Consider the following 22,839-nt stretch of genomic DNA (forward strand, 5'->3'; position numbering starts at 1 on the left):
TACTAATAGAGGTCCCTACTAATAGAGATCCCTACTAGACTACTGTCAAGTTCTGCGTGATTTCTGGCTGACCACAGCTCTGCCCAAACTTGAAAACGGCTTTATCCTTGATGAACGCAAAGGACAACTCAAAACTGTTCACTTTATGATTTTTTATTGTCATAAAGATGGAACAGGAATAGTTTGAAACCTTCCAAACCACACAAACAAAAAACCATGGATTAGTTACAAATAACTCTCAATTCCACTTTCTCAAAAATAAGCATAAACTAATGTTACTGAATCCTCAAACCTAACCAAACAATCATTTCATCATTTAGATTAACCTAGGATCATTGCAAGTTAATAATTAAATATCAATATCATAATTAAACATTTAACAATACACATGATTATAGTAACGTTACTGTCAAGTACTACGTTCACATAATGAAGTCTTCACTATTTAATTTAATTAATAATTGTATTGTATGTTACAACCAAACAAAAAGGGCATATAGAAGCATGAATTCACAACACATTCTGTCCTACCAGTTGCGTCTTTGGATGATCAGGAGCTGTGGTCATTGGTATCTCTTCTCAGGAATGAGTGAGAGCCAAGTAAGCTTTTACCAAACATTTCGATGCCATGCACACGCACTGCTTGTGGGTGCGCAGGTTAATATGGTCCCCAGAGCACTTCCTGGTGGTTGGTTTCAACAGCTCCGGTTGCATGGTTGCCCCCTGCAGGTTGGGAGTGCTTGAGCACCCTGGGTGGATTTAGGCTTGAGTGCTCGGTATAGCTTGTAGTCAGGAATTGACACAACACCTCCCACTTGACCTCCTGGTTCTTCAACCCAAGGAGGTCACACAGAACTGTGATGTGTTGGATTCAGTTACTCTATTTTTGATCCTGTTGCTGCTGCTCTTCAACTGGAAGCAAGACAACTATCCGTCTGACATCCCTGTGAAGAACTGTTGCTGGTATCTTGATTGAATGTTTTCCATCTTTTTAGTGGGCTTCACAGTTGCGACTGGGTAGCTGGGGAAGGATCGGAGATATACATCCCTCACAATTCCTTCTTGTCAGTGTTAACGTCAATAACTCTGGCAAGCCTGTACTGACCTCTCAAGGCGTTCTGGTCGGCCAGCCAGACGACATCTCCAATTGCCACATTCCTGTGAGCGGTGTGCCACTTGGTCCGGACAAACAGGTTTGGTCCGGCTAACTGACTCCATTTCCTCCAGAATCGGTCAACTTCTGTTTGGATGGTTCTTAATCTCTTGTAGGAGTAACCTTCAAAGTCAAAGGTCCCTGGATCTCCTCTGGGTCCGGTTCGTCCGAGTAGAAGTGAATTTGGGCTAATGTATTCTACACAGTCCTCTCTGCTCTGAGTCCTGGCATCAATAGGCCGCTCATTGGCAAGGTTGGAAGCCATATAAAGGAAAGTCTGAAATTCACCCCATGTGAGGACTCCATTACCTCCCAGATTGTGTAAAGCCCGCTTCACTGTTCGGACAGCGGCTTCAGCAGCTCCGTTTCTGTGAGGTGAGTCTGCTGGATGGATCCTCCAGCTCCATTCTGTGCCATGCTTGGAAACGTCGTTTTCAAGCTTCGACTTCTCCAGCCGGTCCAGAAACATGTAGAGTTCTTTGAGGGCAGGTCTGGCTCCGACAAAGTTTTTTCCAGGATCCGACCACAATTTCCTTGGATGCCCTCTCAGTGCCGTAAATCTTTGGTAGGCTAACAGGAAGCCTTCAGCTGACTGGTCGCTGACAAGGTCTGTGTGCATAGCTCTTGACACCATGCAGCAAAAGACAATTCCCCCACACCTTAAGTTTCACCTTCTTTCTCACCTCATCCTTCACTTCATAAGGTCCAAATAAGTCCACTGTGGTGTACTCAAAGGGATTGGCTGGTGTTATTCTCTCCGATGGAAGGTCACTCATGATCTGTTGGCATCTCCGGGCCTTAAGTTTCCTGCATGTCACACAGTTATCCACGATCTTTTGAGCTAGTTTCCGGCCTCTTACCACCCACGCTTTCCTTCTCATCCGGAGGAGTGTGCCTGCGATGTCTTCATGATTTGTCTTGTGGGCTTCTTGAGCTAGAAGGGAGGATACCCATGACGTGCAGGGCAAGATTGGTACTGCAGTTTTTTCTTCATTAAAGATTTGGAATCTTCCTCCACAGAGCAAGAGTCCAGTGTTTTCCTCTTTGACCACAGCAAGCCTGCTGAGTGTGGTGTCTGGCCAGGTTACATCCTTTTGGGCTGCAAGGAAGAGATCCCTGAGTGCATCTTCACACTCCATGATGGTAAGTGTAGCTTTCTTGATTCTGGACTTGATCTCAAGAGCTGAAGGAATTTCCTTTTCTTTGGCTTGCTTGTGGTGGTGGTCTTGGCTAGCATTTCTTTCCACCTTGTGGCAGCTCTCCACACCCAGGCAATGACTCTTGTCAACCTGGTTAAACTGCTGAACTTGCTGATGTTAAGGATATTCCCCACTGAATAACCAGAAGGTGGTCTTTGGACTTGGATTTGTTGCCCTCTTCCATTAGGGGCTGCTTTGCAGGTCTTTACCTTTGTCAGAGGTTGGAGATATTGGTATACGTGGAGCATGTTGGATCTTTTTCCCCACCTGCGCTCGGGTCAGTGCTGCTGTAAAACATTTCCTTTGGAGCTTGTTTATGCCTTCTTTGGCATCTGCAGCGACTTCTTTGGCTGACTTTGTCGGCCAATCCTCTACAGGTCGTTTCAGAAACTCTGGGCCGTTCTGCCACACAGAGTTCTCTTTGAGGTCCTCTGGGGTTGCTCCTCTTGTCATGAGGTCAGCAATGTTTTGCTCACCTGGAATCCATCTCCAGTCCTCAACTGATGTGGACTTCTGGATCTCTCCCACTCTGTTTGCAAAAAAGGTCTGGTACCCATAACTGTCCCTTTGGATTGCACCCAGCACAGTTTGACTATCTAACAGATGGATCCAACGTCCTACTTGCATCCGACTGTGCTTTTCAATGTATTTCCTGAGTCTTGCAGCGAACACAGCACCACAGACTTCAGCCTTCACTGGTTCTCCCTTTTGGTCAAGTGGTGTAAGCTTGGCTTTGGACTCAACAAGTCGGACCAGGATGCCTTGCACGGTCTCCCACCTGAAGTATGCCACTGCTCCATAACTCTGGTCGCTCCCATCTGAGAATGTTATTCCCCAGGGTTCTCCAATCCTTTTGACTGGAGTCAGGCTTCTATGGAAGGTAATTTGGTTGAGGTGTCTGTATTCCTCAAACAGGCGGATTGCTTCTCCTCTAAGTTTCTCAGACAGAGGTGTGTCCCATGTGTCCCTTGTTAGAGCTTTGCCTCCAGTTTCTTGGAATGCTTTTCTGACTAAAATGGCTCCTTTCTGTTTGGCAGGTGTTGCAAGGCCTATTGGGTCATACAAACTAGCTACTTGGCTAAGCAGTTGCCTTCTGGTCAGTGGGTTTGGAGTTTTCATTCTCACTTCCTCTCCAACGAGATCTTGACTGATCCTCATCTTCTTTTTGTCTCTTTGAGAAGTTTATCGAGGTCATGAGGTACAGTTTGTCTGATTCGACTAAATAACCAACTCCAAGGGCTCTGTTGTCTCCTTCTCTCACTTGGTTGGGGAGGATGAAGACTTCATCTGATGATGTTGGATGTTCTGATGTAGATGTTTGCCTCCCACTTTGGCCTGATCGGACCCACGGCTTGAGGAAGAATCCACCTGCCTTTAGGATTTCTTCGACTTTTTTGGTGGTTCCGTCTAGCTTTTCCAGGTCATTATGGGATGTCAGGATGTCATCTACGTAGGAATCCTCTTCAAGGACCCTCCGTTCCTCTTTCAGATGTGTGAACATGGGCAACTTCGCTGTTTCTCTCATGGCTAGTTGTGCGATACACCCTGCTGGTCGATCGCCCATGTTGACCCTGGTGATGGCATATTCCTCAATGTCCCCATCATCACCGTCTCTCCAGAGGAATCTATGGAGGTGCATCTCCAGGTCTTCGAGCCACACAGAATTGTACATCTTTTTGATGTCGCCGAGAGCAGCATGGATTCCTCTCCTGAACCTTAGCAGTACCGCTCGAATAGGATTAAGTACATCAGGCCCTTTCAGAAGAAGGTCATTCATGCTGCTTCCTCTAAACCTCTGGCTGCTGTTCCATACCAGTCGGACAGGTGTAGTTATAGAGTGTGGGTTTGGTGCTATCAAGTGACTGACGTACCATACTGGACCTTTCCAGTCGGCAATGGTCTTTCTAGTGAGTTTCTTTGCTGCCTTCCTTTCCACCATCTCATGAACCTGAGTTGTGTATGCTGCACGCCAATCTGGTTCTCTCTTGAGTTGTTTCTCCGTCCTCAGAAACGTGGCTTCCACTGCGCTTCTGTTGTTGGGCAGGGAACTTGGATCTTCAATCCAAGGGTATTTTGTGTCCCAGTGAGGCTCCTGACTATGCACATCTGACTCCACGTAACTGAGACCTTGCCTGATTATCTCAAGCTCTCTTTCTTCACTAAGAGTCATGTCTTTGCCTCCTGGTTGACAGTTACCACAACGACATCCTCCACACATGGGTTCACAGGCCGCACCAATGCTGTCCCACTTCCACCAGTCCAAGAACTCTTTGCCAATAACAGTGGTTTTAGTTTCAGCTCTAGATTCTTGCATCTCATCAATTTATTGATACTTTACTGCTGTGATTCTCATAGATCGTGCAAAATGAGTTTCAGAATTGTGCAGGGCCATGTCCACTACTTCACAGAGGTCTGGATGTGCTCCTCCAACGGTCTTTCCTAAAGGGCTCTCCCACAGGACAAGATCTCCTACTACCTTTACTCTCTGTGGAGCAAGTCTTCCTTCACGGTGGCTTATGAGAAGCTCAACATGTTCTGGTCTGTGAAGGTCTTCCAGGTTGGTATCGGGGAAGAACTTCTTGAGGTGTTGTGCTTTGATTGCTCTGTGAACTTTTGCAATCTCATCCAACCCATAACAGATCAGCTCATGAGCTTTCTCCGTGCCTCTTGGTGTCTTGACTCTCACCTTGAGTAAGTATCTTTTGGTCTTCACCTTCATGGCCATGCCTCCAACTCCATGGACGACTAGTGTGATCCTTTCACTTGAAGCTTCCAGTCTCCTGGCGGCTGTGTGAGTGATGTAGTTGGTGTCTGATGCTAAGTCAATGAGAGTTCCAATTTTCTGCCCTGCGTTAGTAGTTACTTCGAGAAGCATAAGAATAACTGGTAATTCACGTGTGCTTGAGTCCATTACCCCAGGAAGGCTTCCTCCAGTGCAGTGTGATTTTGCCATGTTGGTGAAAGCATTCCTGAATTTTTTCTGCCACGTCCGGGGTGAGCTCACGTATTAATCTCTCTTGCTCCTCTGTGAATGTTTGCCTCCTGGTGCTGGGTTTTTCCACTTTCACGTATTCTTTCCTCTTAGCCCCTCCTTTAAGGCAGAGAAAGAAATGGTGATCCGAGGAGCTTCCTCTTTTGCAGTCTCTGTTTCTGCAAAGGTAAGTGTCCGTACATTCCTCATCCTCTCCATGACATCTGAGGCATCTTCTGCATGCTCCCAGTCTTTCGACAGCATTCAGCTTCTCACTAGGCTTTAGTTCTTTGAACTGCTTACAAAAGAAAATCTTCTCACGGTGCTTTTCATCTCCACACACAACGCATCCTCCCTTTCTCGTGGACCTTGTGGAAGCATACCGCTTCTCCGGGTACGTAGCTTTCTTTTCAGGGTTTTCACTTACACCCAACTGGTCTAGTTTCTCCAGTATGTCCTCTTGTGTCTTTAAAAATCTTAGAAGGCTGTCGAAGTGATTGTCCGGTGTGACTCCATTTCTTGGGTTGACCATGAATGTCAGCCAGTCCCTCTTCATGTTATCCGGCAGCTTGCTCTCTATGGATCTGATGACAAGGGGATTCTTTATGGCTCCACTGCTTTCGAGCTCCGTGAGGTCATTCAGGGCCTTTTCCACAGCTTGAATCAGGTCAATAACCTTCCTTGGTTGGTGTGACTTTAAAGGAGGGATCCTCTCCAGGTCCTCAATTATCTCCAAAGCAATTGTTGGCTTGTTTCCATACCGGTTTTGGAGTACTCTAAACATGTCTTCAGCACTGTTATATGATGACAGGCGCAGGTCTCTACATATTCTCTCGTCCACACTGTCAAGAAGTTGAAACTTCTTCACCTCCACTGAACCAGTCGGCTCTCCCTGCTTTTGCAGGCTCTCCCAGTCTTTCCTCCATCTGTGGAAATTCCTCCTAAGCCCAGTGAATTTAGGTAGACTGGTTGGTTTTATTCTCACCACTGGTTGTGGGACTGCTATTGGTTGAAGCTCTGTAGGTCTTCTGTCCTCTTCTGCAATTCTCTGTGCGATGAGGAATTCTGTTCTTTTGGCCTCGAGGTTACTGCCGAATATTCTCAGATCTTTTACTCTGCCTTTCAGATCTGCAGTCTCATCGTGTGGGACCCATTTTTCCCAGTCTTTCAGGCTTTCACTTACATCATGGATTAGCTTCCTCGCTCTTTCCAGCTGTAGTTCATAGCCGTCCCTGTTAATAGCAGTGACGGGGGTTTCTTTGGCTCTGTCACAGGCTTTCTCCGCTTCTTGGATTGCAAAGTCTACCTCCTCTTTACCGTATCTTGGCCAGAGGTTGAATTGGACTGCCTCTCGGATTTCCTCCAATTTCATGTCGCACTCTTCAATCGTCCTTTCAAGATCAGCATGCTGGTCCTTGTCGAGCTTGACCTCTTCATCTCCCTTAGTTCCCGCTTCAGCCAGTAGGCCAGCCGCGTAGTCATCATTTGAATCACCGACACTTCTAGCCAGGGAACTGAGCTTGCTGAACTCCTCTTGTAGTTCATGCTTAATCATACCAGTTGCAGCTTTACTCAGGTAGTTCGCTTGTCTGGTGAAAGCAGATTTGGCTAAGGTCCGCTCTTGCTTCAGTTGCTTGACTGTTTTCCCAAAAGTTTCCTTGGCCATGGTGTAGAGTTTCACAGGCAATTCTTCCTTCGCGTCGACAGCTTGACTTCAGCCCTTTGATCCTCGTCCTCACTGCCGCGCTGGTTATCAACTGTCAAGTTCTGCGTGATTTCTGGCTGACCACAGCTCTGCCCAAACTTGAAAACGGCTTTATCCTTGATGAACGCAAAGGACAACTCAAAACTGTTCACTTTATGATTTTTTATTGTCATAAAGATGGAACAGAATAGGTTGATAACCTTCAAACCACACAAACAAAAAACCATGGATTAGTTACAAATAACTCTCAATTCCACTTTCTCAAAAATAAGCATAAACTAATGTTACTGAATCCTCAAACCTAACCAAACAATCATTTCATCATTTAGATTAACCTAGGATCATTGCAAGTTAATAATTAAATATCAATATCATAATTAAACATTTAACAATACACATGATTATAGTAACGTTACTGTCAAGTACTACGTTCACATAATGAAGTCTTCACTATTTAATTTAATTAATAATTGTATTGTATGTTACAACCAAACAAAAAGGGCATATAGAAGCATGAATTCACAACACATTCTGTACTACCAGTTGCGTCTTTGGATGATCAGAGCTGTGGTCAGCCAGAAATCACGCAGAACTTGACAACTACTAATAGAGGTCCCTACTAATAGAGGTCCCTACTAATAGAGGTCCCTACTAATAGAGATCCCTACTAGACTACTAATAAAGGTCCCTACTAATAGAGGTCCCTACTAGACTACTAATAGATAGAGGTCCCTACTAATAGAGGTCCCTACTAGACTACTAATAGAGGTCCCTACTAATAGAGGTCCCTACTAATAGAGGTCCCTACTAATAGAGGTCCCTACTAATAGAGGTCCCTACTAGACTACTAATAGAGGTCCCTACTAGACTACTAATAGAGGTCCCTACTAATAGAGGTCCCTACTAGACTACTAATAGAGGTCCCTACTAATAGAGGTCCCTACTAATAGAGGTCCCTACTAATAGAGGTCCCTACTAATAGAGGTCCCTACTAATAGAGGTTCCTACTAGACTACTAATAGAGGTCCCTACTAGACTACTAATAGAGGTCCCTACTAATAGAGGTCCCTACTAATAGAGGTCCCTACTAGACTACTAATAGAGGTCCCTACTAATAGAGGTCCCTACTAATAGAGCTCCCTACTAGACTACTAATAGAGGTCCCTACTAATAGAGGTCCCTACTAATAGAGGTCCCTACTAGACTACTAATAGAGGTCCCTACTAATAGAGGTCCCTACTAATAGAGGTCCCTACTAATAGAGGTCCCTACTAATAGAGGTCCCTACTAATAGAGGTCCCTACTAATAGAGGTCCCTACTAATAGAGGTCCCTACTAATAGAGGTCCCTACTAGACTACTAATAGAGGTCCCTACTAATAGAGGTCCCTACTAATAGAGGTCCCTACTAATAGAGGTCCCTACTAATAGAGGTCCCTACTAATAGAGGTCCCTACTAATAGAGGTCCCTACTAGACTACTAATAGAGGTCCCTACTAGACTACTAATAGAGGTCCCTACTAGACTACTAATAGAGGTCCCTACTAATAGAGGTCCCTACTAATAGAGGTCCCTACTAATAGAGGTCCCTACTAGACTACTAATAGAGGTCCCTACTAGACTACTAATAGAGGGCCCTACTAATAGAGGTCCCTACTAATAGAGGTCCCTACTAGACTACTAATAGAGGTCCCTACTAGACTACTAATAGAGGGCCCTACTAATAGAGGTCCCTACTAGACTACTAATAGAGGTCCCTACTAATAGAGGTCCCTACTAATAGAGGTCCCTACTAGACTACTAATAGAGGTCCCTACTAATAGAGGTCCCTACTAGACTACTAATAGAGGTCCCTACTAATAGAGGTCCCTACTAATAGAGGTCCCTACTAGACTACTAATAGAGGTCTGTACTAATAGAGGTCCCTACTAATAGAGGTCCCTACTAATAGAGGTCCCTACTAATAGAGGTCCCTACTAATAGAGGTCCCTACTAATAGAGGTCCCTACTAATAGAGGTCCCTACTAGACTACTAATAGAGGTCCCTACTAATAGAGGTCCCTACTAATAGAGGTCCCTACTAGACTACTAATAGAGGTCCCTACTAATAGAGGTCCCTACTAGACTACTAATAGAGGGCCCTACTAATAGAGGTCCCTACTAATAGAGGTCCCTACTAGACTACTAATAGAGGTCCCTACTAGACTACTAATAGAGGGCCCTACTAATAGAGGTCCCTACTAGACTACTAATAGAGGTCCCTACTAATAGAGGTCCCTACTAGACTACTAATAGAGGTCCCTACTAGACTACTAATAGAGGTCCCTACTAATAGAGGTCCCTACTAATAGAGGTCCCCACTAATAGAGGTCCCCACTAATAGAGGTCCCCACTAATAGAGGTCCCTACTAATAGAGCTCCCTACTAGACTACTAATAGAGGTCCCTACTAGACTACTAATAGAGGTCCCTACTAATAGAGGTCCCTACTAATAGAGGTCCCCACTAATAGAGGTCCCCACTAATAGAGGTCCCTACTAATAGAGCTCCCTACTAGACTACTAATAGAGGTCCCTACTAGACTACTAATAGAGGTCCCTACTAATAGTGGTCCCTACTAATAGAGGTCCCTACTAGACTACTAATAGAGGTCCCTACTAATAGAGGTCCCTACTAATAGAGGTCCCCTAGAGGTCCCTACTAATAGAGGTCCCTACTAATAGAGGTCCCTACTAATAGAGGTTCCTACTAGACTACTAATAGAGGTCCCTACTAGACTACTAATAGAGGTCCCTACTAATAGAGGTCCCTACTAATAGAGGTCCCTACTAGACTACTAATAGAGGTCCCTACTAATAGAGGTCCCTACTAATAGAGGTCCCTACTAATAGAGGTCCCTACTGATAGAGGTCCCTACTAATAGAGGTCCCTACTAGACTACTAATAGAGGTCCCTACTAATAGAGGTTCCTACTAATAGAGGTCCCTACTAGACTACTAATAGAGGTCCCTACTAGACTACTAATAGAGGTCCCTACTAGACTACTAATAGAGGTCCCTACTAATAGAGGTCCCTACTAATAGAGGTCCCTACTAATAGAGGTCCCTACTAGACTACTAATAGAGGTCCCTACTAGACTACTAATAGAGGTCCCTACTAATAGAGGTCCCTACTAATAGAGGTCCCCACTAATAGAGGTCCCCACTAATAGAGGTCCCTACTAATAGAGCTCCCTACTAGACTACTAATAGAGGTCCCTACTAGACTACTAATAGAGGTCCCTACTAATAGTGGTCCCTACTAATAGAGGTCCCTACTAGACTACTAATAGAGGTCCCTACTAATAGAGGTCCCTACTAATAGAGGTCCCTACTAATAGAGGTCCCTACTAATAGAGGTCCCTACTAATAGAGGTCCCTACTAATAGAGGTCCCTACTAGACTACTAATAGAGGTCCCTACTAATAGAGGTCCCTACTAATAGAGGTCCCTACTAATAGAGGTCCCTACTAATAGAGGTCCCTACTAATAGAGGTCCCTACTAATAGAGGTCCCTACTAGACTACTAATAGAGGTCCCTACTAATAGAGGTCCCTACTAATAGAGGTCCCTACTAGACTACTAATAGAGGTCCCTACTAATAGAGGTCCCTACTAATAGAGGTCTGTACTAATAGAGGTCCCTACTAATAGAGGTCCCTACTAATAGAGGTCCCTACTAATAGAGGTCCCTACTAATAGAGGTCCCTACTAATAGAGGTCCCTACTAATAGAGGTCCCTACTAATAGAGGTCCCTACTAGACCAGGGGAGATCAGGGCAGATTCAGTGCCTCTTTTTAAATCCCTGCTGAAGACACACTTTTATAAAGATGATTTTAACATCTGATTTTAATTAGCTATCTTTTTTTATTCTCCTTCCTCCTGTTTCTTTGTTAGTACTTTTATTGTATTATTTTATGATGTGAAGCACTCTGTTACTCGTATTGAAAAGCGTTGTTATTATTGTTAACTTTGTCTTCGTGTGTTTCCAGCTGGCTGTACAAGGAGGCAACGGTTCAGGAAGTGGACGTTAACCCTGATGAAGGTTCCGCTGTCGTCAAGGTGATCATCGGTGCTGCTGCTTACGGACGCTACAGGAAGATGTTCCAACGTAGTTAGAAGCACTACAGGTGCACACCAGTGATGAACCCTGGATGACTGACAGGCGCTTTATTGAAGACACCGCGCAGCCATCTTCCTACTCCTTCATTGTAAAACATATTTTGGAAGCTGTAGAAATGCATTTATTGATGTCTGCATTCGTTTTTTGACACGTTTATTCTAATGCATACTTTAAAAATATTTTATGTTAGCTAAACATACAACAAAAAAATATAACATTTTCCTTAAAGTATTTGTTTTGAGTAGTAATGTTACTGTCCCCACTACAACAACAAAAATACTTAAATACATGTAATTTTGTCCTTGAAACATTTAATTGAAATCCTGTAGAATTCCATTCATTCCTATGGAGGACTGCTCCTACTGGGGAGTGGCAATATGGCCGACCGGTGGCTTCAAAGCCTCTCATTGGCCAATACATAGCATCAGTAATACAGGGTTTATACACATCATTGGTCTACACCTGTCTTAATGAGATGCTGTTCCATGGTAGACAGTTAGCACTAGCAGCACTGTTCCCCTGTCTCAGTCAGAACTACTGTACCCAGTTAGCTAGTTAGCAGCACAGTGTTCCCCTGTCTCAGTCAGAACTACTGTACCCAGTTAGCTAGTTAGCAGCACAGTGTTCCCCTGTCTCAGTTAGAACTACTGTACCCAGTTAGCTAGTTAGCAGCACAGTGTTCCCCTGTCTCAGTTAGAACTACTGTACCCAGTTAGCTAGTTAGCAGCACAGTGTTCCCCTGTCTCAGTCAGAACTACTGTACCCAGTTAGCTAGTTAGCAGCACAGTGTTCCCCTGTCTGTTAGAACTACTGTACCCAGTTAGCTAGTTAGCAGCACAGTGTTCCCCTGTCTCAGTCAGAACTACTGTACCCAGTTAGCTAGTTAGCAGCACAGTGTTCCCCTGTCTCAGTCAGAACTACTGTACCCAGTTAGCTAGTTAGCAGCACAGTGTTCCCCTGTCTCAGTCAGAACTACTGTACCCAGTTAGCTAGTTAGCAGCACAGTGTTCCCCTGTCTCAGTTAGAACTACTGTACCCAGTTAGCTAGTTAGCAGCACTGTTCCCCTGTCTCAGTCAGAACTACTGTACCCAGTTAGCTAGTTAGCAGCACTGTTCCCCTGTCTCAGTCAGAACTACTGTACCCAGTTAGCAGCACAGTGTTCCCCTGTCTCAGTTAGAACTACTGTACCCAGTTAGCTAGTTAGCAGCACAGTGTTCCCCTGTCTCAGTCAGAACTACTGTACCCAGTTAGCTAGTTAGCAGCACAGTGTTCCCCTGTCTCAGTTAGAACTACTGTACCCAGTTAGCTAGTTAGCAGCACAGTGTTCCCCTGTCTCAGTTAGAACTACTGTATCCAGTTAGCTAGTTAGCAGCACAGTGTTCCCCTGTCTCAGTCAGAACTACTGTACCCAGTTAGCTAGTTAGCAGCACAGTGTTCCCCTGTCTCAGTCAGAACTACTGTACCCAGTTAGCTAGTTAGCAGCACAGTGTTCCCCTGTCTCAGTCAGAACTACTGTACCCAGTTAGCAGCACAGTGTTCCCCTGTCTCAGTCAGAACTACTGTACCCAGTTAGCTAGTTAGCAGCACAGTGTTCCCCTGTCTCAGTCAGAACTACTGTACCCAGTTAGCTAGTTAGCAGCACAGTGTTCCCCTGTCTCAGTCAGAACTACTGTACCCAGTTAGCTAGTTAGCAGCACTGTTCCCCTGTCTCAGTCAGAACTACTATACCCAGTTAGCTAGTTAGCAGCACAGTGTTCCCCTGTCTCAGTCAGAACTACTGTACCCAGTTAGCTAGTTAGCAGCACAGTGTTCCCCTGTCTCAGTCAGAACTACTGTACCCAGTTAGCTAGTTAGCAGCACAGTGTTCCCCTGTCTCAGTCAGAACTACTGTACCCAGTTAGCAGCACAGTGTTCCCCTGTCTCAGTCAGAACTACTGTACCCAGTTAGCTAGTTAGCAGCACAGTGTTCCCCTGTCTCAGTCAGAACTACTGTACCCAGTTAGCAGCACAGTGTTCCCCTGTCTCAGTCAGAACTACTGTACCCAGTTAGCTAGTTAGCAGCACAGTGTTCCCCTGTCTCAGTCAGAACTACTGTACCCAGTTAGCTAGTTAGCAGCACAGTGTTCCCCTGTCTCAGTTAGAACTACTGTATCCAGTTAGCTAGTTAGCAGCACAGTGTTCCCCTGTCTCAGTTAGAACTACTGTACCCAGTTAGCTAGTTAGCAGCACAGTGTTCCCCTGTCTCAGTTAGAACTACTGTACCCAGTTAGCTAGTTAGCAGCACAGTGTTCCCCTGTCTCAGTTAGAACTACTGTATCCAGTTAGCTAGTTAGCAGCACAGTGTTCCCCTGTCTCAGTTAGAACTACTGTACCCAGTTAGCTAGTTAGCAGCACAGTGTTCCCCTGTCTCAGTTAGAACTACTGTATCCAGTTAGCTAGTTAGCAGCACAGTGTTCCCCTGTCTCAGTTAGAACTACTGTACCCAGTTAGCTAGTTAGCAGCACAGTGTTCCCCTGTCTCAGTTAGAACTACTGTATCCAGTTAGCTAGTTAGCAGCACAGTGTTCCCCTGTCTCAGTCAGAACTACTGTACCCAGTTAGCAGCACAGTGTTCCCCTGTCTCAGTCAGAACTACTGTACCCAGTTAGCTAGTTAGCAGCACTGTTCCCCTGTCTCAGTCAGAACTACTGTACCCAGTTAGCAGCACAGTGTTCCCCTGTCTCAGTCAGAACTACTGTACCCAGTTAGCTAGTTAGCAGCACAGTGTTCCCCTGTCTCATTCAGAACTACTGTATCCAGTTAGCTAGTTAGCAGCACAGTGTTCCCCTGTCTCAGTTAGAACTACTGTACCCAGTTAGCTAGTTAGCAGCACAGTGTTCCCCTGTCTCAGTCAGAACTACTGTACCCAGTTAGCAGCACAGTGTTCCCCTGTCTCAGTCAGAACTACTGTACCCAGTTAGCTAGTTAGCAGCACAGTGTTCCCCTGTCTCAGTCAGAACTACTGTACCCAGTTAGCTAGTTAGCAGCACAGTGTTCCCCTGTCTCAGTCAGAACTACTGTACCCAGTTAGCTAGTTAGCAGCACAGTGTTCCCCTGTCTCAGTCAGAACTACTGTACCCAGTTAGCTAGTTAGCAGCACAGTGTTCCCCTGTCTCAGTCAGAACTACTGTACCCAGTTAGCTAGTTAGCAGCACAGTGTTCCCCTGTCTCAGTCAGAACTACTGTACCCAGTTAGCTAGTTAGCAGCACAGTGTTCCCCCGTGTCAATGACTACTTGAAATACTAGAACTTCTCTTGCTTATGGCTGCGCAATGCTCCGGATGATGGCATGCCATAGCTCTCTGTTGTTCATGACAGCTGGTAGGTCCTCTGTTCTGAGACCATTCTACTGTCTCTAAAGAAAAAAGCATACTGCTGCTGGTTGTGTTAACAGGAACTATGCCATAGCTCTGTGTTAAGGCGTATGCATGCTTCCCAGCCGAAACTGTTCGGAAGAGTTTGTGCATATATTGTGACGTTTTATAGTTTGTTTTGGACTTTCGGTGAGAATATTTTCTGGAGGCAAGCCGAAAGTCTACGCTCTTCGTCGCTGAATGGTCAACAGTAGGGATTGTTCAATAAAGTATTTGTTGTCATTCAAGGAGAGACGACTCGTTTTAATGCTAATTTTTTCATTGATAAATACTTAGTCGCGCAATTGTACATCTAACTAAGATCTCCTTGGCAAAAACGTACAAATTTATGCCAGATTTCTTGAGTTATCTTATATTAATTATATTTTGAGGAATTGTATACTGGCTACGGCATCTCAAAATGGACAAACAGTACTACAGTATAGCCTATTTATTTCTTGTTTTTCAAGGGAGTATGTGCGCACACTCGTTCGGTTCGGCTAGCCGAGTTCGGCTAGGCGCCAGAAGCCTTTACCCGTAATCACTGTTACCGAGAGTTCCTGTTATAACATCCTTTTATAGGGAAGACACAACAAATACTGTCAGCTGTGATTCATCAGAAAACCAAACAACTCTTGTTGTATGAATGATAAAATGCATTTAATGTATTGTGTAAATATGTAACAGGAAAGTGACAAAGTATAACAGTATATTGATTCATTATTTATCTGTAATCCTGCAGTCCAAAGTAACTGTCTACATCATGTTTCACATCTCAACTGAGCTGGACCTGGTTGTATCAGAGGAGGAACACTGCATGTGTAACATTTGATCTCTTAAAAATGAATATCATCACTGCAAAAAGTAGAATACTCCTGTAAATATGTTACAATCCATAGAAAAAACGAAACAAGAGGTGGACTTTTAATGACTCCCTAAAACAAAATATTGACCTCTTCTACTGTAAGAGTCCTGTTACAGGAATAAGGGGTGTGAGAGATAAAGTGCCTTCAGAAAGTATTCATACCCCTTGACTTATTCCACATTTTGTTGCGTTACAGCCGGAATCCAACATGGATTCAATTATTATAATTTTTATATTTTATTTTCACCCATCTAAACACAATACCCCATAATGACAAAGGGAAAACATGTTTTTAGAATTTTTTGCAAATGTATTAAATGAAATATCTCATTCACATTAGTATTCATACCCTGGAGTCAATCCATGTTAGAATCACATTTGGCAGCGATTACAGCTGTGAGTCTTTCTGGATAAGTCTCTAAGAGCTTTGCACACCTGGATTGGACAATATTTGCACACTTTTTTTTTTATTCTTCAAGCTCTGTCAAGTTAGTTGTTGATCATTGCTAGACAGCCATTTTCAAGTCTTGCCGTAGATTTTCAAGCCAATTTAAGTCAAAACTGTATCTAGGCCACTCAGGAACATTCAATGTCGTCTTGGTAAGCAACTTGGTTTCTGTTTTATGTTACTGTTCTGCTGAAAGGTGAATTTGTCTCCCAGTGTCTGTTGGAAAGCAGACTGAACCAGGTTTTCCTCTAGGATTTTGCCTGTGCTTAGCTCTATTCCGTTTCTTTTTATCCTTACAAACTCCCTAGTACTTGCCGATGACAAGCATATCCATAACATGATGCAGCCCCCACCATGTTGAAAATATACATTACGCTTTGTATTCAGGACATAAGTTCATTTCTTTGCAGTTTTACTTTAGTGCCTTATTGCAAACAGGATGCATGTTTTGGAGTATTTTTATTCTGTACAGGATTCCTTCTTTTCACTCTGTCATTTAGGTTAGTATTGTGGAGTAACTACAATGTTGTTGATCCATCCTCAGTTTTCTCCTATCACAGCCATTAAACTCTGTAACTGTTTTGAAGTCACCATTGGCCTCATGGTGAAATCCCTGAGAGGTTTCCTTCCTCTCCGGAAACTGAGTTAGGAAGGACGCCTATATCTTTGTAGTGACTGGGTGTATTGATACACCATCCAAAGTGTAATTAATAACTTCACCATGCTCAAAGGGATATTCAGTCTGCTTTTTTATTTTTACCCATCTACCAATATGTGCTCTTCTTGTTGGAAAACCTCCTTGGTTTTTGTGGTTGAATCTGTGTTTGAAATTCTTGACTGAGGGACCTTACAGATAATTGTATGTGTGGGGTACAAAGATGAGGTAGTCATTAAACAATTAATGTTAAACACTATTATTGCACAGAGAGTGAGTCCAGACTTGTTAAGCACATTTTTACTCCTGAACTTATTTAGGCTTGCCTAAAAACATAATTCCACTTTGACATTATGGGGTATTATGTGTAGGCCAGTGACACAAAATCTCAATTTAATCCATTTTAAATTCAGGCAAAACAACAAAATGTGGAAAAAGTCAAGGGGTGTGAATCATTTCTGAAGTATCTAGGTCAGAATGATTCCCTGTGAAACCAGATAATGACCGGTTGTCCTCCCTCGTAACTTTGCTGCTGTAACAGTTTTATGTTCTCTTTGAATGACTTATTTTGGACTGAATGACTCCCTAAACCAGATATTTTATTTCTCATCTGTAGTCTAGTCAGTCCTCCTCTGCTTTAAGAGTCCTCTGATCCATCCTCTGCTGCCGTAACAGTTTTCTATTGAGCTTGATGACCAGGGGACAGAAGGGGACAGGTCCTATAAAGTCTCCTGCTATGATGTTGAGGCTGTTAGGGTGTGGTCCGGGGACCTGTTCCTCCAGCCACGCCTTCAGCTCCTTCCAGTTAGCCAGGGTTAGGGTCTGCAAGGACTGACAGGGGTGCAGCGCGATGTAGGAGCGATCAGCCGTCAGGTTCAGACCAGACACAAAGAAACCATCTGAACAAAACAAAACATGGATTAAGTCTACACCCTATTCAATCCGTATCACGGAAGTTCAGCGTTACGGCGTGATTGACATTTAAAGATGAGGTTCCTGTGTTAGTGGAGACTGCATTAGCAGTAACGCTAGAGCCAGAGTCTCCGAAAACACTAAACTTCACATTTATCAAATCAAATGTATTTTATCTTAAAATTAAAGCTAAAAAAATAATAATAATAGGGATTAAAGCCAGATTCAACCAGATCATTAACCGGCGGTAGCTGATGTTTTGGCGGTGTCGGAAGTGTAACTGCGTTGGGATCTGTCAAATCGGTGAGCAGCTGCTCTTGATCATTGTCACGAAGCCACACCCACCCCACTCTCGTTAGAAGTTCAGAAGGAGGAAGTGTAGGCTATATAGAAATAATTACGTTCAAATTGAAAAATCATTAAACAAAATGAGGATTTCTAGCATCCTAATGGAGGTGTAGATGACATCTCACATTACAGTGTTCCAACTGGTTAACAAGGCTGCATGGGATTTCTGTTCCACCTCCGACACCGTCAGAACATCAGCTATGTAGATTTCAGCTAAAGCGGATCTGATTGAATAGAGCCCCTATTTGTTTTACATCACTGGTCATACCTCAACTGTTTATTTTACCAATACATCACATCACTGGTCATACCTCAACTGTTTATTTTTACCATTACATCTATGTCACTCCAAGATGGCAGCCAATCAGTCTGTCCGTTTGTATGTCTGATCCTTGACATCTGAGTTAAGAGTTTTTGTTTTAATGACTGTAGTGGCTTCCTTTCCTCTTTACCATAGCCACTGCCCTAGCCTGAAGCGGGGTTGTTTCGGACGCATACAGTCCACACTCAACGTTTCCAAACGGCCAAACATTCAATGAGATCCAGGGATATAGTGCAACAAAAAAATTTTATTCTTCTTATCTAACAAAAAGGTATTCTCCAATCAACTTAAAGCAGAGATTACTTGAAATGCAAATACATAATATAATATGACCTGTCTGTCTGTATGTCTATATGGTCAAAAAACTATACCGCTCCCGCATCTAGCAAGGACTCCTCCCCCCGAAGGCCCAACTTCCTGCCTTTATACTAACACAATTAACACAGTACAATGAATGGGCAAGAGGGGGGGCCAAAAACTGAGTTACACTAATAACAAATGAATATATCTCAATCCGGTAAATAAATCATAAAGGTACGTACCTAATATTTCATCATATACATTAATATTTAATATATTTACACAAATGTACATGGAGCTCAGTATGTTCAGTCTTTTATACAAAATATGCCCAAATCGGCTCTAACATACCGGCCCCTAATTGTTGACTGCACTGAATGCACAACAATTACTTAATATTCAAACGTAGAGCCAATACAAAAACATTCTATACCAGAGCACCATTACAGTTCATAGCTATATACAAATATACAAGGTGCCATATAGGAAAATAGTCCATAGATCTCAGTCTGAGTTGAAGTGTAAAGGTGTTCAACTTCCAAAAAAATTTCAAGAGTTTGACGTCCAAAAATGTATGACATCAAAGAATGTAAGAGTACGACATCAACGAATCAGAGGTGCACGTGATTCAAAGATGGAGCACTGTGTGTGTGTGTGTGTGTGTCTCACTTCGTCGCCTCAAGGAGCAGACAGAGTTTATTGATAGGTCTCTGTAGGATATTGGTCTTAGTCTTAACCATGACGCTCCGGACAAGACCTTTGGCCCCTGGCAAAGCCTTCACCACACGCCCCATTAGCCAAGAGTTCCTTGGGGCGGTGTCATCGACGATGACCACAAGGTCACCAGGACTGAAGTTTCTCTTAGTTTTGTTCCACTTGTTCCGCTCCTGCATAAGTGGAAGATACTCCCTGATCCATCTCTTCCAGAAGAGGTCAGTGATATATTGTACTTGCTTCCATCTCCTTTGTGAGTATAGGTCACTTCTCTGGAATAGTCCTGGTGGCAGGACTGGCTTTGCTTTCAGATGAAGCAGATGGTTCGAGTCAGGGGTTCTAGATCGTTAGGGTCATTTGTTACAGTAGTGATTGGTCTGTCGTTCATAATCGCCTCAACTTCACACAAGGCTGTCTGCAAAGCCTCATCATCCAGTACTTGCTCTTTAAGGACTGAATAGAGGATATTTTTCACCAGTCGGATCAACCTCTCCCATACCCCCCATGGTGGGCTCCAGAGGGAGGGTTGAATGACCATGTCACTCCTTCCTTCAGTAATTTATTTTGAATCTTGTTGTGATCCAGCTCTTTCAGAGCTTCTCCTAGCTCTCTGTGTGTTCCAACAAAGTTGGTGCCATTGTCTGTTCTGATACTTGTTACTGGGCCCCTTCGACAGATGAACCTGCGCAGGGCATTGATGCAGGAATCAGTATCCAGATAACTAGCAACTTCTAGATGGACAGCTCGACTCACAAGGCAAGTAAAGATCACACCATACCGCTTCACATGAACGCGGCCTCGCTTCACCTCTATGGGGCCAAAGTAATCTATGCCCACATGGGTGAAAGGCGGCAAATCAGGTGCTACCCGATCTTGTGGAAGGTCAGCCATCTTCTGTTCCCCAGCTCTAGCTTGCATCCGCCTGCAGAAGACACAGCTCTTAAGGATCTTCCTTGCTAAGGAGTTGGCACAGGGTATCCAATATCGCTGGCGAAGTCTAGAAAGCATGTGACCTCTCCCAGAGTGGCCAACCTGCTCATGGATGTGGAGTAAGATCAGTCTGGAGATGTAGGAGTCTTTGGGCAGGATCATAGGATTCTTTAGTTCCGTAGGCATAGCAGCTTTGCTTAACCTTCCTCCTACTCTCAGAATGCCATTGTCAACTATTGGATCAAGCTTACAGATTGAGCCGCTTCTCTTGGCACATTGTTTTCCTTTTACAACTAGTGCAATTTCTTGTTTAAAGTGCTGTCGTTGCTCAAATCGAATGATGACCTTTTCTGCTTCATCTAGGTCATCTACAGACAGACTTTCTTTTCCAAACGTCAGTTTGAACTTGTCAATTTGTTCCTTCAGTGAGTTTGTCAGACTCTGATCTGATCCTGGATCAGTTTGGGTGAGAACTTTCCTTTTCTGGCTTAACTGTAGTAGAAGTCTCTTCAGTTTCAGCATCCAGGCAACTGCTTTCTTCAAGCTGTTCCATGTTGAATAGTACTCAATCAGTTTGCTGGTCGGACTCTTTTCTTCCACACATGTACTGTTTACGATGACGTCTTTTCTCACCTCTGGATCATCTGGAGGGATGGAGCCAAGCTCCTCGGGGACTTTCGGCCATTGTGTTTCTGTTTTCTCCAGGAATTCTGGTCCTTTGCGCCATCTCTTTGAGTTCAGGAAAGTTTCAACATGTAATCCTCTTGAGGCATCATCGGCTGGGTTGTGTTTGGAGTTCAAATACCTCCACTGTTTTGCTTTCGATGAGGTCACGGATCATAGCAACCCTATTAGCCACAAAAGTATGGAATCTCTTGGTATCGTTGCGGATGTATTTTAGCACCGACTGGCTGTCTGTCCAGAAAGTTGACTCCTCAAGTTCAATCTGGAGCTCCAACCTTAACATCCTGTCCACTCGCACTGCCAATGTTGCTGCAGCAAGTTCCAGTCTGGGGATCGTCATCTGCTTGAGTGGAGTCACCCTTGATTTCCCCAGTATGAATGCGATGTGGACCTTTTCCATAACGTTTGTGAACCTAAGGTAGCTTGCCGTGCCATAACCTTGTTCACTTGCATCACCGAAGTGATGCAGCTGTGCGGTCTTGATTTGACCAAAGTTCTCCGGCATCATACACCTGTTGATCTGGAATCTGGAGAGCTGGTCCAGCTCTGAGAGCCATCTCTTCCATGAAATAGAGTGTTCTTCAGGGATGACTTCGTCCCATCCACACTTTAGCTTGCAGAGCACTTGAAGAATTTGCTTTGCCTTTAATACGAATGGGCGAGGAAACCTAATGGATCATAAATAGAGCTGACAGTTGAGAGAATACCTCTTCTTGTAAGGGGTCTGTTCTTGACAGTGACCTGGAAGTTAAACACATCCCTTTCAATGTTCCATCGGATTCCAAGTGCTCTTTCAACAGGCAGCTTTTCTCTGTCCAGGTCCAGTTCTTTTATCTGCTTGGCTTTGTGTTCATCAGGGATAGAAGCTAGTACAGTGCGGCTGTTGCTGACCCACTTGGTCAATTTGAACCCACCTTGAGAGCACACATCCCTGAGGTTTCTTGTGAGAGCTATGGCTTGTTCTTCTGTGGCCACTGACTTGAGGCAGTCATCAACATAGAAGTTGGACTTGACTGTTTGAATCACCTCTTCATCGTACCCCTCACAGTTGTCTTCTGCAGTCTTTCGCAGTGCAAAGTTTGCACAACTTGGAGAGGATATAGCACCGAAAAGATGTACTGTCATTCTGTACTCCTCCAATCTTTTGTTAGTATCACCATCCGGCCACCTTTTGAGCTCTTTCTGAGTGGGAATGTTCTCTCTTGTCACTGGGATCTTATGTTGGGTGTAGACCTTTGGTAATGCAAGAAATGTGTCGCCTTCCACATTGCCAATCTCTAATCCAGATATCTCAAAGCTCTTGGTAGGACTCTCCTGCCCCATTGTGCGTAGCAGAATTTCAGTCGCACTGCCTTTAGCTTGCAACTGCCTCATGAGTCTCTCCGTACAAAATGTTGCTGAGCTACCAGAATCGGAAACGCATAGGTTAACACAGACTTGCTTCCATTTGCCACCTTTACTTGAACTGGCACAATTGCAAGTGCACAATCTGTACCGGCCCCGGTATCTTCACCAGCTTCCAGTGAAACAAGAGCACTGCTGACAGTCTCCTCCCGCTTTACTGCTACACCACTCATATCTGCCTTTTGAGATCTAAATCTCTCTCTTCCTTCAATGTGCAGGATAGTGGGGTGCTTTCTTTGACAGCTCTGACAGGTCATCCTTCTTTTACATTCTCTGCTTAAGTGTCCTCTCATCAAACAGCCAAAACAAAGGCCTTTTGATCTCAGAAACTCAACCTTGAATTCATGTGGCTGTGCCTTCACCTGTTGGCAGTCGACCAATAAATGCGCACCAGCACAAAATATACATGAGATACTGGGAGCATCAGAAGGGTAGGTGCCTGGTCTCTTTACTTTGAATGTTTGTTCTTTTAAAGGTTTTTCAGAGTCACAATCTGCCACTACAGCTACTGTAGTGGCAAAGCTGCTTCCCTACTCTTGGACTTGAACTGCTGTTTAAAGTCAGCTTCTGTTTTGGGTTTTAAAAACCTTTTGTTGTACAGGGGATCTTGAATATCTCCACAACGGATCCTGCAGTATTTTGGCCTGTTTTTCCATGAACGTTACCAGGTCACTGAAC

The 22,839-nt window shown here is 44.2% G+C and overlaps 2 protein-coding genes across 3 annotated transcripts in view; one reads left to right on the forward strand and one right to left on the reverse strand.

Moving 5' to 3' along the window:
- The window catches only part of gtpbp6 (GTP binding protein 6 (putative)), a 52,137-nt gene extending 40,719 nt beyond the window's left edge, over nucleotides 1–11,418 (forward strand). For both annotated transcript variants that reach the window (XM_041840762.2, XM_045218245.1), the window contains one exon: nucleotides 11,057–11,418. In XM_041840762.2, the coding sequence (XP_041696696.1) occupies nucleotides 11,057–11,183 (127 nt within the window). In that variant the 3' untranslated portion in view covers nucleotides 11,184–11,418. The remainder of the gene's footprint in view (nucleotides 1–11,056) is intronic.
- Nucleotides 11,419–16,926: 5,508 nt separating this feature from the next.
- Nucleotides 16,927–22,839, reverse strand: part of si:dkey-66a8.7 (PI-PLC X domain-containing protein 1) — a 34,926-nt gene continuing 29,013 nt past the window's right edge. Inside the window, exon 6 of the mRNA XM_041840767.2 lies at nucleotides 16,927–17,446. Coding sequence (XP_041696701.1) covers nucleotides 17,169–17,446 — 278 coding nt within the window. The 3' untranslated portion in view covers nucleotides 16,927–17,168. The remainder of the gene's footprint in view (nucleotides 17,447–22,839) is intronic.

This window comes from Coregonus clupeaformis, unplaced genomic scaffold, assembly GCF_020615455.1.
Source record: "Coregonus clupeaformis isolate EN_2021a unplaced genomic scaffold, ASM2061545v1 scaf1458, whole genome shotgun sequence".
Lineage (NCBI taxonomy): Eukaryota > Metazoa > Chordata > Actinopteri > Salmoniformes > Salmonidae > Coregonus > Coregonus clupeaformis.